Source organism: Ixodes scapularis, unplaced genomic scaffold (assembly GCF_016920785.2).
Source record: "Ixodes scapularis isolate PalLabHiFi unplaced genomic scaffold, ASM1692078v2 PGA_scaffold3__209_contigs__length_174095766, whole genome shotgun sequence".
In the NCBI taxonomy this organism is placed as follows: domain Eukaryota; kingdom Metazoa; phylum Arthropoda; class Arachnida; order Ixodida; family Ixodidae; genus Ixodes; species Ixodes scapularis.
Window position 1 is genome coordinate 117,485,490 of NW_024609868.1, and position 15,597 is coordinate 117,501,086.

General features: G+C 49.4%; 1 protein-coding gene across 1 annotated transcript in view; it reads left to right on the forward strand.

The window, feature by feature from the left end:
• Positions 1-15,597, forward strand: part of LOC120837598 (cubilin-like) — a 201,256-nt gene that overhangs the window by 140,253 nt on the left and 45,406 nt on the right. The window contains exons 8-9 of the mRNA XM_042292858.1: positions 533-688; positions 1,309-1,617. Coding sequence (XP_042148792.1) covers positions 533-688; positions 1,309-1,617 — 465 coding nt within the window. The remainder of the gene's footprint in view (positions 1-532; positions 689-1,308; positions 1,618-15,597) is intronic.

A 15,597-nucleotide genomic window follows, 5' to 3' on the forward strand; every position in this document is an offset into this window, starting at 1 on the left:
CGTCGAGATCTTTTTCGAATGATTAGTGGGTAGACCTAAAGGCTCATTCACACATTTGCAACCGAGTTTGACCGGCTGTGACGAGAATGGTTCTTGCGCCTCTTGCGACCTCTTAGGACCTGCTCCGCATCAGCGGATTTGATTCTACGCCGTCTCAGGAGGCTTCAAAACCGGTCTTGTCTCACTCAGTGGTACTTGGTTGCAAGTGTGTGAACGGCCCTTAAAGCTAGCTGCGTTTGTCTCCACTGCAGTCGTCGAACACGTTAAAACGAGAAACTCGGGCGCACAGTGTTTGGCTTTCGCTTTCGAACGCGTTCGACGAGTGCTGTGTTGACAGAGGCAGCCAGCTTTACGTCTACCCATTAATCATTCAAATTACAGCTCGGCAATGTGATGTCCCCTGGCGCCCTCGTCGCCTCCTCTCCCTCAGCTTATGGGGGCGTAAATCCTTAAGCTATATGATCATACGGAGTTCCGTAAATTGAGAAATATACTAGACCTTGTAGACTGACTCAGGATCGTTCTACCGCAGGTATTCAACGACTTTGAACTGGAGAAGGACAACAAATGTATCAGCGACTATGTCTCTGTCTACGACGGCAACGACACGAACGCTCCAATTCTTGGAATCTATTGCGGAAGTACAACGCCCGCGCCTATCTTCTCCTCCTCCGATCAAATGTACATGGTGAGCCACATTCTCCGTTACCTCATTTATTTTTCGGACCGCATATGAATGTCTGTGGAGTAATTAAATTCGACAATTCTCGACATACGCGAGGTAGGTTCAAAAGTTACGGGATTGACAAAACCGTAAATGCGCAGATTTATGCGCATTTACGAGAAACTGAGGGAGAGGAGGAGAGGAGAGCGTGCGGGGATGTCGCAACGCCGAGCTCTGTTTGGAATGATTATTGGGTAGTCCTGAAGCTAGCAGCCTTTTCCTTCACTGCACTCGTCGAAAGCGTATGCACCGGGATATACGCCCTTCAACCCGTTTTTACAAATTTATATAAAAAAAAAAAACATATGTGGCCATTATACAATGCAATTGACATGTCGCTGACGCGTTGGGCCCCCTCTTCCTGATAAAGTACGCCTCTTGCAGTTCGCGTGCTCTTTGATTCTTACTTCTACCTTGAACCTTAGTGTAACCGACACCTGGCTCACATCTGCCGGCCCTACAGTGCGTGGGCACATTTGCTCACGCACTGCACATTAAACATTCAATAATATTTGACATAATTATTACTATTATTATTACTTCCACCGTGTGATGGTGGTTCCAACTACGGCCTCTCAACGCAGGTCTTCGCGAGTGATAGCGAGGTGCAAGGCAAAGGCTTCTCTGCAACCTACACAGAACTGAACAAGAAGGATCTGGTGGCAAGACGAAGCAGTGAGCAAAGAATCTACTCCCATGCCGAGTACGGGAACCAGCATTATGAAAACAACATTGACCGCGATTGGGTCATAAGAGCGCCAGTTGGACTCGTCCGCTTAAGGTTTTCTGCTTTCGAAATTGAAACCCACCATTCCTGCGGGTACGACTTTGTCAAGGTCTTCGATGGAAGTGACGAGTCAGCTCCACTTCTGAAGATATTCTGCGGACACCAGGTACGTTTCTCTTACTATAGATGGTAGGGGCTGCGGAAAGAACTTCAAGAGATCACACTTCACGCAGTATTTGAGTAGAACCAACTGGGACTAATAATAACATCTGATTTACGTTGGAACCATTCCGTAGACTGTATTGTGAACAAAGAAATGGAGAAATTGTCTATCATAAAAAGACGACTTAAAAGACTGCTCGGATCATGCGACACTAATTGAATATAAGGTACTTTGAGACATCTACACGAGCTTGCCGACGTTGTTTGGGACCCGCACAATAAGTATAATATCAACAGGTTAGACAATTATAAGAACAGAGCGTTACGATTTACTTCGAACGGATGTGGCAGTATCTTAAAATTGGAGGTTTATTCTTTTTGGGTGTGTGCTTTTAGTCAACGCTTTGTTAGTGATTTCTACTGTGCCGAAGGGTACGGCGTACAAATTGTATTTGGGTCAGCTCCCCTTCGAAGCGATCGAGCTCTCTTCTACGGATCTTTAGACGAGGATGTTTCTCGCGGAGTATTGTATTACTAGCCGTGCAAGACGCAGCCGGGTAGTGTTCCTTTGCTTTTTTAATTTCGGTACGCACGGAATTTTATACTTAAGACGCACCTCGCCGTCAGGAACTGGTGCACTCGGCTGTTGCGTCGCGATTGCTACGTCGGTGCTCTGCCTAAATTCTGACCACATGGGCACTGACTTTCGAAACAGCTCTTTCAAGACTAAATGCGGGTCAAATAGACGAGTTCATAACGCGATAGAGTGTCGTGACAAAGGTAGAACTCGCCTCATCAGCGGTGTAAGTAACGGCGTGATGTCCGTTGACACCCGCGTCGAGAACGACGAAATATTAAAAAAAAAGAAGTTAAATATGAGAAATACAGCACGCAGAACGAAATACACATACTTAAAACAATACGAATACACTGAAGTAGATAAAATGAGATAATTAAAGCTAAACAAGGAAAGATTAAGGAGACGTCAACGCGGAGGTAATGCGATCCGAAGAGAGGGAAAAATAGACAGAACGTTGAACCAACACTTTCCCTGGTGCGCGCTAGGGCTTTGGGCAGAAGTGCAATAGGTCTATAGGCGGCTAAGGTTTGTGATCACGAATCTATAACAGTGGCGACATACGCACCGTTAAGCGGGCTAAAGACAATTAATGGTCGCATGTTCATAGCCTTAATACACACGTTACTATATATAGCCGATTAAACGACGAAAACTCGCGCTTGCACTGTTGGTGCAGCGCCTGCGCCGCAAGAGTAGGCGGTCCATGTACACACGGTACATCTTTCTAAAGCGCACGGTCTACGGCACTCAAGCTTCCTCGTGTCGTAGACACACGGGTGAGGACGAATTCCCACAATCAGCCTCTCGACCGACCGAGTCCGATTCTGCAAACGTGACGCAACACGGAGTGGTGCTCCCGTCGTCTGCTATTGCTCGTATTCGCCGCGAGGGCTACTGGGAGCCAGCGCGTGATGCATCCTGGTCCGGCGTCGCTGGCGCGGCCGGCGCGGAATACGGCATGCTCCATTTTGGCGCCGAGGCGGTTAAGCGCGAGACACATGCGCGAAAAATCCATTCGATCCGACGTGCGAACCGCCGGAACGACGTCCGAGGGCGAGGGTTTTCGTCGCACCGGAGCGTCGGACGGGGCCTCCGTCCGGCGCAGGCATGCGACCAACTTGCCAGATATCGCCGCACGCACGGTCCGATTTTCGGAGAGCTGCAGCCAATGAGCACGGATGGCGCGAAGGTCATGTTGTCACGTGACTTTCGGACCGATCGGGCGAGGAGGAGCTACGTGGTTCGGGGTCCGGGGAAGCGGATGTGGCGGTGCGCGGTGCGCCACGCGACGCGAGTCGTGGTTGTGAAGGAAACGGACGCCATCGAGTTTTCCCACGCGCACAAGACGAGCTGCTGATTTTGCGCGCCAAAGCAAGCCGGTCTTCAGGGACCGATCGAGACCGTCGAAACCCGAATATACTCGCTCTCACTTTAGGATGGACAGCAGCGAACGCTGCGAGCCATTCCAATGTCATGTGAGTTTCATGTGAGCTTCGGGAGAGACGCAGTAATGCGCGCGGTATGTGGTCACGTGATTTGTACGCAGTGCTCGTTTCGCTGGGATGGCTCTAAGGTCCGCTGCGGTCCTTCGCGATTAAGTGATGTTGAGCAGAAAAATAGCCTCACGGAAAATCTTCACACACGTACACTTTAATAGAATGTAATAAAAATATTATGGTTGTTTTAAAGTCAGAAAAACCAAGAAGGGCGAGGGAAGTATTTTAGTTTTCTAGGCTAGGTGGCGCGAGCTACCCCCCGTTAGAAATATAGCCATTAGCACCCATGCATCCATTTGGTAGAGGGACCAGAGGGACACCCGAAACTGGGCGGAGCTGAACGGAGCGACGCTACGACGCGTCGGAAACCATGTGTCGCGAACCGTCCTGTGCGACGATTCGGAGCAGCCATCTTCCCGACAGTTCGCACGCCGGATCGGACAGTTTTGACGCGCATGTGTCTCGCGCTTTAAACTGTCCGATCCGGCGTGCGAACTGTCGGGAAGATGGCTGCTCCGAATGCGCGAGACACATGCGCGTCAAAACTGTCCGATCCGGCGTGCGAACTGTCGGGAAGATGGCTGCTCCGAATCGTCGCACAGGACGGTTCGCGACACATGGTTTCCGACGCGTCGTAGCGTCGCTCCGTTCAGCTCCGCCAAGTTTCGGGTGTCCCTCTACTAAATGGATGGATGGATGCTAATGGCTATATTTATAACGGGCGGTAGCTCGTGCCACCTAGTTTAGAACACTAAAATACTTCCCTCGCCCTTGGTTTTTCTGGCTTTGAAACAAACATAATATTTTTATTACCTTCTATTAAAGTGTGCGTGTGTGAAGATTTTCCGTGAGGCTGTTTTTCTGCTCAAAATCACTTAATCGCGAAGGACCACAGCGGACCTTAGAGCCATCCCAGAGAAACGAGCACTGCGTAAAAATCACGTGACCACGTACCGCGCACATAACTGCGTCTCTCCCGAAGCTCACATGACATTGGAATGGCTCGTAGCGTCCGCTGCTGTCCATCGAAGGTGAAACGGAGTATATTCGGGTTTCGACGGGCTCGATCGGTCCCAGAAGGCAGGCTTGCTTTGGCGCTCGAAATCAGCAGCTCGTTTTGTGCGCGCGGGAAAACTCGATGGCGTCCGTTTCCTTCACAACCACGACTCGCCGCGCGTGACGCACCGCGCACCGCCACGTCCGTTTCCCCGAACCACATTGCGCCTCCTCGCCCGATCGGTCCGAAAGTCACTTGACAACATGACCTTCGCCATCCGTGCTCATTGGCTGCGGCCACTGCGGCCTTCCGAAAATCGGACCGTGCGTGCGGCGATATCTGGCAAGTTGGACGCATGCGGGCGCCGGACGGAGCCCCCGTCCGACGCTCCGGTGCGACGAAAACCCTCGCCCTCGGACGTCGTTCCGGCGGTTCGCACGTCGGATCGCATGGCTTTTTCGCGCATGTGTCTCGCGCTTTAGGCTGCGTCGAACGCCGCCGGTCGCGTCGGTTACGCCAAGACGTCGGAGTATAGACCATTCCATTTAGCGCTCTCTGGGCGGCACCATTTTGTGCGACCGCAGCGCCCTCTCCACACATCCGGGAAGTTCAGCGGGTTCGGCGGGGTAAAACGAGAGAGAGGGCACGCGCGCGACTCCGCTAGCAGACGACAAACCGGGAGGTTGCCGTTCTCCATCTTTGGGCTGTATCGGCGGGCTGTACGGAACATCGAACTCTCGCTCGTGGCTACCGTTGTGAAGTGGTTCGCGTTTTTAGACTAGTTGTGGCTAATCCAAAATCAGCCTATAGCTCTCTGTTGTTCTATTTTGCTAAATGATCAACTAGCATATCTTTTTCCCGTTACTTAAATAGCAGTTGAGTGAGCCGGCAGTACTACCCTCAACTACTGCTTGTATTGCGGCAGGAGAGCACGTTTTATTTATTATTTCAGACTTCCACTCACGGTCGCTAAAGGCCTACACCAGTACGAACTTGTGTATAGTAAAAACGGTACAGCAACCGGATTTACTTTTCGCCAAAGAGACCGGCCAATCTGACACAGTTTTCCCAATATTTTTTATTTTTTTTTATTTGCACGCAGGTAACAGCGCAATTGGACCCCGTGAGTCTTTTTATCTAGCATAATATTACACGACAACTGGCATACCAAAATCTGCGCATCTGCGCTTGAAAGTTCCAAAATGACGTGATTTTAAACAGAGTTTGCACGCCAGCCGGACGCTACCTACAGCCAACTCGGCGGAGCGGACGTCATGCGGGGTGAGAGGGGGAGTGCATTTTTTTCTCTTTTACCCTCTCTGCTATGACCCTTATGGAACGGTCTATAGAGCGTCGGGGTTTCGTCGACGTGGCGTCGCTGTGACGCTCTCGCACGCGCGCACGCGTTACGCAGGAGTATGACAAAGCCTTTAGAGTACACTCAAATCTTCTAGATGAACGGAGAAGCTATCTTCTCCATCATGCACGCCGCATTACTCACCAGTTCAAAAGCGCATCGCCCCAATACAACACAACACAAAAAACAATGTTACGCTAAAAAAGTCTTATGGAATACGAAAAGTCCACACCCCTATACGAAGCTTAGAACGGCTTGAGTCGAACGATATTAACGACCCCGGGTCGTGGTCAGCGTCACGATGATGTTTGTTTTCCTTCGGTTACCACTCCGTAGTTGAGCTCTTCGAGGCGACCGAGCACCTCGTACGGTCCGAATTACCGTTTCAACAGTTTCTCCCTAAGGCCGCGGTGACTAATGGGTGTCCACATTCACACCATGTCTCCGTACTGGAAGTGAACGTCTCGACGACGAAGTTTGTAGCGGCCAGCGTTAACACGCTGCTGGTCTTGAATCCGAAGTTGGAGGAGCTGACGGATTTCTTCGGCCCGTTCAGCAACCACCTGGACGTTCTCGCTCCAGTCGTCAGTTGGCACGTGGGGCAGCATCGCGTGCAGCATGGTTGTTTCTTTGCGACCACGCGCCAGCTGCAAAGGTGTGACTCCTGTGGTCTCTTGAACTGACGTGTCGTAGCCAAACGTGACGTAGGGTAAGACCTCGTCGAACGTCTTGGGCTCCACGTCGACGTACATGGCGACAATGTCCGCGATGGTATTGTTTAGCCGTTCCGTCACCTCGTATCTCTTGAGTTAGCTGTGCCAAAAATGACGACCATCAGTCTGTAAACTGTACTTCGGGGGCATCGTGCCTGAGGATGATGGATTGGACAAAGAACTTGGCGACTTGCACTGCCGTGCCCGATGAAAGGGCTTTGGTTTCCGCATACCTTGTGAGGTAATCAATCGGTAGCGGCGACGATCCAATGGCTCCTTGCGTCAATGGTGGGGACGGTCCAAGCAAGTCTATTCCGATCTGCTGGAACGGTGTAGTCGGAGACGTGATCGGCTGCAGGAGTCCTGCCGGCTTCATTGGTGGTTCCTTGGGTCTCTGGCATTCGTGGCACCAGCGGACATAGAGGTGGACAGTCTTCGGGAGCTTGGGCCAGTAGTATTTTTCTCGAATACATGCAAGTGCGCTACTATAGCCCAGATGCTCCGCCATCGGGTCGTCATGGCACGCTTAAAAGATTTACGCTCGCCAGCAGCGGCGTCGAGTTGGTACCACCGAAGTTTTCTTTATACAGCTCATTTTCTCGAACAGTGAAGGCTGTCAGGGCTCGTGCGAAGACACTTGGAATTGTACTCCCTTGTCCCTCCAGCTGCTAGAAGAGTGCACGTAGCTCGGGATTGTCTCGTTGCAGTGCTGCCATGTTCTTCACCATCACCGCGCCGACAGAAAAGTCGTCGTCGACGCTGTCGTCGCTGCGCTCAGACGCCAAGTTGACGGGTGCCCTCGATAAAACAGTCGGCGTCGCTGTGCTTGCGGCCGGACTTGTAGACCATGCTCAAGTCAAAGTCTTGAAGTGAAAGACTTCTCGCCGCGAGGCGTCCTGAGGGATCCTTCAGAGTTGCAAGCCAACAAAGCGAGTGGTGGTCTGTGGCCGCTCGAAACGGGCTTCCGTACAGGTACGGGCAGAACTTGCCTATCGCCCAGACGACGGCAAGGCATTCCTTCTCGATCGTTGAGTAATTGCTCTCTGGCTTGGAGAGCGCCCGACTGGCGTTGGCAATTACCCTTTTTGTGCCGTCCTGCTTCGTCCATTGACAAGCACCGCGCCAAGTAATACTTGCGTTCGTGTGAATTTCAGTGGGTTCAAAGGCGTCGAAATGGCCGAGAATCGGAGGTGTCTTGACTCCTCGTTTGACCGCATTGAAGGCCCGCTCTCATTCTTATGTCCATTCAAACTTTACGGCATCCTTTGTAAGGTATGTGAGCGGCATGGAGAGTTTGGCGAAGTCCCAAACGAAGCGTCTATAGTAGCCTCAAGCACGAATACATTTTCGGACAGCCAAATCGTGTCTGTTGGGCGAGGAAACTCGGCTATGGCGAGCGTCTTTGCAGGGTCAGGCCGTACACCTGGGCTACTCACGACATGGCCTCAAAACTTCAGTTCACCTTTGGCGAACCGGCACTTCGTCGGCTGGAGTGTCAGTCCGGCGGTCTTGATGATTTGAAGCACGGCCCAAAGTTGCCCCAGGTGCACGTCAAAGTCGCTTGAAAATACCACGACGTCGCCGAGATAAACGAGCCAGTTTTGACATTTAAGCCCAGTCAGCGCGGTGTTCATAAAGAGCTGAAATGTTGCCGGTGCTGTGCATAGTCCGAAGAGCGTTACTTTAAATTTGCACAGTCTGTTCAGCGTAACGAAGGCCGTCTTTTCCCGATCTTGTCCGTCAACATTAATTTGCCAGTAGCCGCTCTTCAAATCCATTGGCGAAAAATATCGGGCATGGCGCAGCCAATGTAGGGTGTCGTCGATTCGGGGAAGCGGGTAGACATCTTACTTTATCAAAGCATTTAGTCGACGGCAGTCCATGCACAGTTTCAATGTTTCGTCCTTATTCCTTATAAAGGCAACTGGAGACGAACATGGACTACTTGAAGGTTGCATGATGTCGTTGTCAAGAATTTCCTGAACCTGTTATTTCATTATTTCTCTCTCTTTTAAATAGACTCGGTACGGCAACTGGTAAATAGGCAGTGCGTCGTCGTTAGTAACGCTGCGGTGCTTTGCTACCGTCGTTTGTCGCACGCTTGATGACGTCTCGAAGCATTCGATGAATTCTCTAAGAAGTTAAACTAGCCGTCGCCTTTCTGAAGAGGGCAGCTTGGGGTCGACATCGAGCTGCGAAGGCGGCGTGCTGTTGAACTGTCACGGCGAAGTTTCCTCGGAGTTCACGCTAGTGGCGGCTGATGCTTGAACTCGCTAGATGTAGCCCACGGCGCTACACTTCGTTAGGTGTTGCGTCTCCTCTCGAAAGTTCTTCACGAGAACAGTTTCACGTCTTTCTTGGAAATCCGCAATGTCTCGTGCGACGCCGATTCTCCTTCCCAGGAGCGGTTTAACGCTGCCTTCCAGGAGAGATTCCCCGTAAGTGGCTGCATCGGTCCCTATGGGTATAAGAACGCTCGAAATCGGAGGCAGGTTTACGTTTTTGCTGAGGACTCTGACTGCAGCAGACCTTACTTTGGAGTCCTCCGGCCTTGAGACAGGTTTTCAGGACTTGTTTTCTCCTAGGTCGATGACAGCGCCGTACACACATGAAAAGTCCATCCCGAGGATAACCTCTCTCGCGCAGTCCTGCAGAACGAAAAATTTCACCGGATAGGTCTTGCCGTGAGTCTCGACGCCAGTGGTGCACCTCCTGACTGCTGTAATGAGGCGCCTTCCGGTGGGTCGTATTTGAGTTTCGTCTCATGGCGTCATCACTTTCCGCAGGCGTCGAGAGGGTCTCCCACGCAAAACGGAGCAGTCCGCTCCGGTGTCCACGAGTACCGACGTTTTGTGGCCGTCCATGACAACGTTGAGGTTGTCGGGCATTTTTGCGGAATAGCCGTTTCAATGCCTGTTGTCTCTAGGGGGCCGTCTGACGTTCTTGGAGGATGTTTCCGACGGTCGTTTCATGCAACTTCACCTGCAGGAGTTGCCGCACTTAATTACCCCCAGATTTGTCCACGTTACTGAAAAATAGTAAGGAATTAGTTACAATTACTCAAGGCTAAATTGTAATTTTTTTCAATTACAATTACCCTCTCATAAACGTAAGTGACCGTTACCCCCAAAAATAATCTGTTATTTTCGTGACGTTACTTTCAGCAATATTTTGCCCAATTAAGAAACAAAGGGAAGAAGGTTATTCAAGTTCTTATTGTTGCCACCTGTTCCATTCATTGACCTTCAGTATTTTGTGTAGCAGCTGACCCTCGAAAGTCTCGTGAGACATATTGCGTTATTTCTTACTGAAGATGTCGACTGCTACGCTGATCACCCTTTGAACTGAGGCACTGGATGGGATTGCCATATTGTGCCTCACGAATATTTAATGGTCTTCATTGAGCTTTTTCAGCGATGCAATGGAAGTACTATTTAGCTCGAAGATAGAGCGAAGTTTCATCGTTGCAGCCGTTGCCTGATATTAGAGTTTTAGTAGAGCTGGTAACATTAAGGTCATAATATTTTTTATTATTTATTTATTGTACCCTCAGGGCCCGAGGGCATTACAGAGGGGAGTGGGTTACAAAGTAAAATCACTAAAAAACAAAATGACAACCTAAGAATAGAAACACGAACATAAGAAATTTTAACTTAGAAAAGTGGTTAAACAACGCTTAAACATGGTGGCATCTGTTACAGACACAACTGACGATGGAAGGTGGTTCCACGTGATTGTTGTTTTGGGGATGAATTAATTATAAAAAGTAGTGGTTTTACAAACAGGTAGACCGATTTTGTGTTGATGATCGACGCGTGGCGAGACATATGAGGGAGGGGTTAGTAATTTTTGATGCAAGGAAGAATTGTGATGATAAATTTTATGAAACAGACAAAGACGGGATAACTCACGACGTGAAGAAAGGTTAGGTAGGTTTAAAAACGTTTTCATGGATGTTACGCTTGCACTACGGTGATAGTTAGTAAGAATGAAGCGAACAGATCTATTTTGAATAGCTTCGACTGCTGTTGTAAGTAAGTCAGTACCGGGATCCCATATAGGGGAGGCGTATTCCAATTTTGAGCGGATAAGGGTTTTGTATAGTAGTAGCTTGAGAGATACAGGAACAGATGGAAAATTACGTTAAATAAGACTTGGCTCGATATTCTTCTTCCTTTGGTTCTGAACAGGTCAAGACTCGGTTGAGAGGCTGGTGAATAAGAGTTTCCACTATAGAAATATAAGTAATCGAGAAGAAAAAAAAACAGGACACTCATAACAATAATTAATTAGAACGTTGGTTAAAACAAGGAAATCTAAACGCACGTTTGCTGTGTGTACCTTTCTTGGTGCCGTTCAAAAACGCACAAACCACGGACCGACTGCAGTTTACTCCGGTGTTCTCCAGATAGACGTCCGCTGATGCCACGGGCAGTGAAGGGTAGAGTACTAAGTAAGCCACACCATGGCCCCACCCACGAGTTTCACTCTCCTCTCAAGCCCAGGATATCAGGTCTATGTCAGCCACCATTATGTTTGTTTGTAAAAATATCTGGTTGGGATAAGATGCGTCCTGCTGGGGTAAAAACAGGAAGAAAAAAGGAAGACTATTACCATTTTTGATGTGCTCGCAAAAAGCTGACTTACAAAACGGGCGACTGAGATGCAGATAACCTGGCTGTAATTCACAAATAAAGTGGGCCAACCCAGAGCCTTTTATACTGGGCCAACCCTAGGAGTTGGACTACAAAAACGTAAGTAGCTTTTGAAACAGGATCAAATAAGTGAAAGAAGCAGAAAAAAATACATCCTGTTTTGAAAAAGATGACAAGTGTGCAGCAACGAACGAGGATGCTGTAGCAATAACACCTTCACATATTATCACATATTTTTTTTTGGTGGATTTCAGGGTAGACGGAGCGCTGTCTCGTGTTGTGACAGTATGAAAATGGTTGTAGTCACCAACGCCGAGAAGGACACTGTTAATTATTGTCTGTGCACTTACCGCCTCGAGCTTCTCAAAGAGGCACACAATCACTTGGTGTCCTCCTCGCCCCGTTTTCAACCGCAAAAAAAAGAAAGGGGCTAAAAAAAAAACGGATATAACTTGCCCTCCCTCCTTTTTTTCTTTTTTTTTTTTGTAGAAATGCTTATTTGGATTTTTTGACATTGTTGTTAGGGCCTAAAAATAGATTCAGGGGCTTGGTGTTTCGAAAATAGGCTTTGGGGGAACCGAAAAGTGCCAAGCCTCCTTTTGCGCTGGTCAATTCGCGTGACGGTGTCACCGCGCTCAACTTTACCAAAATAAAAACAACCCTGTCTTTAGAGGGGGGGGGGGGGGGGTTGGTCCTGAAAACAAATTGTAACGGATTACAAGGAATCGGTTACGTAAAAATTGTAAGGGAATTACTTTAAAATTACTCTAGAAAATATGTAATTATTCCTTTACTAAATTACCGATAAATGTAAGGGATTACAAGTAATATCGTTGCTTGTAACGGATTACGTACAAGTCTGGTTACCCCTACTAGAGGCGAGGGGCACGAGGCTTTCACGGCGGGGGGCGGGGCATATGCATTGGCGAACCTGGACGTCGCGGTAACGGCGACCCGGACCCACGTCGAGGCGCGGGCTTCGTAGAAGATGGACGTCGTAGGTATATTCATTAATCTCCCGAGGTCGCTCACCGTAGCGTGGGCGTAGGTCTTCGAAATGGAGGCCGCGTGGCCCCAGCGGGTCGAGGACTTTTCGGTGTAGGGCGTTTTGGTGTAGGACGTTTCGGTGCGGACTTTTCGGTGCACGGACTTTTCGGTGTGAGACTTTTCGGTGCGCAGACAACTCGGTGCACGGACTTTTCGGTGTACGGACATTTCGGTGCATGGCCAATCAAAGTCACGAGTTTTTTTTGTTTTTTTTTCTTTAACCCTAATAAGCACCATTTTAGCTAGAAATTTATTTTTTCGCACTTTATCATTTTCTAGGCTTGGTCATCTATTTACGGCCACTCACAGATATACCACCTAAGTGACTTTGTTAGGCGCAGTATCATCCTATGTGAGGATTGGAGACGTGGCACTTAATGGTTCATTTGTCGATGTCTCTTTTCCAACGTACGCACTAGTTGCATAACATATCTCGGGCAACTTTCAACAATCTCAAGCTTATTGCTGTTGGGCCCTTCCCCACAAAGATTAACAATAATAAAGCCACACGTTTACCGAAGGCGCCGAGAACACCTGTATCGACCCAACGCGTAACACGATGTAATGCGTCTAGTGCGTACGTTGGAAAAGAGACACCGCAAAACGAAACATAACGTCCAACGTACCCAGTCCTCCCGCAGGATGGTGCTGCGCCTAGCAAAGTCACTTAGGTCGTATATGAGTAAGTGACCGCGTAAATGAATGACAAAGTCTACAAATTTATAAAGTGCGAAAAAAATCATTTCTAGCTAATATAGAGCTTATTACTTTTAGAGAAAAAAAATACTCGCGATTTCGAATGACCGTGCACCGAAAAGTCCGTGCACCGAAACTTTCGTGCACCGAAAAGTCGGTCCACCGAAATGTCTGTGCACCGAAATGTCTGTGCACCGAAATGTCTGTGCACCAAAAAGACCGCACTGAAACGCCCTACACCGAACCGTCCTACACCGAAATGTCCGGATCCCGGCCCCAGCTGCCGGTACGGGCAACAACGGTAGACGTTGTCGGCTTCCCCTCAGGGGTAGCACAGCGGGCGTCGGTGAGTTATGCGCCACATGTCCGTCTTCCTTGGCGCCGGGGGTTCGACTCGGGCGTATGGAGCTTATTTCTCAGTGCGCCGAGCGTAAATCGGGGTAGAGGCTTCCCGTCGAGGGGGCGCCGGGTGCTGGTACTGGCTGGTTACTGACGGCGGTCGTCGGGCGTTGGCGGCGTAGCTCAGGGTCGGTTCCTCGAGCACCGCGATGCTGACGGTTGACTCTGATTCGAGCACCCATTGAACCTAATGTCGGACTGCTTCGGTGACGGAGAGCGAACGAGGCGTTCAGCAGCCGGCAGCAATTTTTTCAGCTCCTCCAGGTTGACGTCGTGGATCATCTCTCGGATATACCCGAGCCGTCCACTATCAGCGACTGTCGACGTTCGGCAGTAGCTGATAGTGGACGGCACGGACTTGTAGGACCCGCTCGGTGTTCGTTGCTTTCTTTACGCGGCTATCAACGGTGGAAAGCGGGTTTCGTACAAGGCCACCAAAATCCTTTCTTTGAAGCCACGCATAAGTATCGTCATTTTTTTCTTCTACGGCCTGGAAATTCCTGCGTCCTCGGCAATGCTCACCACGCTTTCGTTTGGTCTTTGAGCTCTCAAGTGTATTTGCTCTTCAGCGCGTTGCCGTCATTGCTGGCTTTCGAAGCTTCGACGCAGCTCTGTCTTGAGGATCCCCCAGTTGGTGAGCGACGCTTCATGATTCTTGAACCAGTGTCGCACAGTTCCCTCTAGGGAAAAATGCACGTTCTGCAGACGCCGTTCGGGAGCTCATTGGTTCTGCAGCTCCACCATTCGCATTGCTGCAACCAGTCTTCGACGCCTTCGTGGAACTCGTTCTGGTAGGTTGTCGGACTTCAAGGGGCGACGGGCAGGTTTTATATTCTCCTGTGCGATCTTTCCAAAAGACACGTGTGGGGTCAAACAAGCTTTGCCTACGCTCGCCTTGGACCTCACTGTGAACCGGAATTATGACATAAATGAGCGCTTACACAGAAGGTGCCGGCCGGCTCCGGGCCAGAACCTGCCAATCAGAACGACAAGACAAGCAATCTATCCCGACGGTGACGATGGCAGATCTGAGGCGAGCGCCTCAAGCAAATTTATTTATCGTATTTTTGGTGACCGAATCATCCCTTGCCGCCACGCGGCCCATGGTTTTGTACAACACGCGACACGTGCAATTGGCGCAATGTAGGTGGTGCCATCTCTGAATGGAAGACATCCTTAAAGATAATCACAACACTCTCCTCCCCTTATAAAGAAAGATACTTAAAAGGAAGAAGACATACTCACAGAATCATAATAACAAAAATACCTACACATAGTATTAAAAAAATATCCTAGAGCGTTTATGAACAACTCATCAATTTCTCCTCTAAACAAAACAAACCAGTGCTGCTGTAACACAGACAATTACAACTATTCAAAAACGACATACTTAGCAAATTGTCTATGATAGATTAGACAAAAAAAACACACACAGGTATCGTTACTACATTAAGCTGGGAAAAAAAATCAGTTCAAGCACAACTGCGTGGAAAGTCTCATTGCATGCTAAATACTTCAGTTCGTCAGATGTGACACCAAAAAAAACCGGAAAAAGTCGCTTTAGTTCATTGCATATGGTAATTGCCAGATGGAGAAAACAGGTTACTGTTTCCATAAAATGAAAGCACGTCGTCCTTCAGTCACTGTGGCAGTCTTTGACGTACTGGCCGACCGTGGAGTTGAGTTGGCGTAGTCACTGTTGCATCCGGGACGTAGGGGTGAGTACTGCTACCGTTCACGTTCTCTTCAAGGGGAGGCATGGAAGAAGGTGTTCCAGGATTATATACAGCGGGGCTGCTGGTCGCCATCGGGATGATCGGTTGAAGAGGATCTTGAACCTCAAGATTTGGGACTTCAGGACTGCTCAATTGAGAGTTAGACGAAGGCACCTGTGAGGATGGACCTGGTACAGCAGGATCGCAGCTGCAACTAGCCCTACTTGTAGCTGGTCTGCAGGAAGGATCGGGTGGTGCCGTGACAGCAGGGCTGCCATTCCGGACGAGGACATTTTGCAAGGAACGCCGTCGGGAGGCCCTTATTCCAA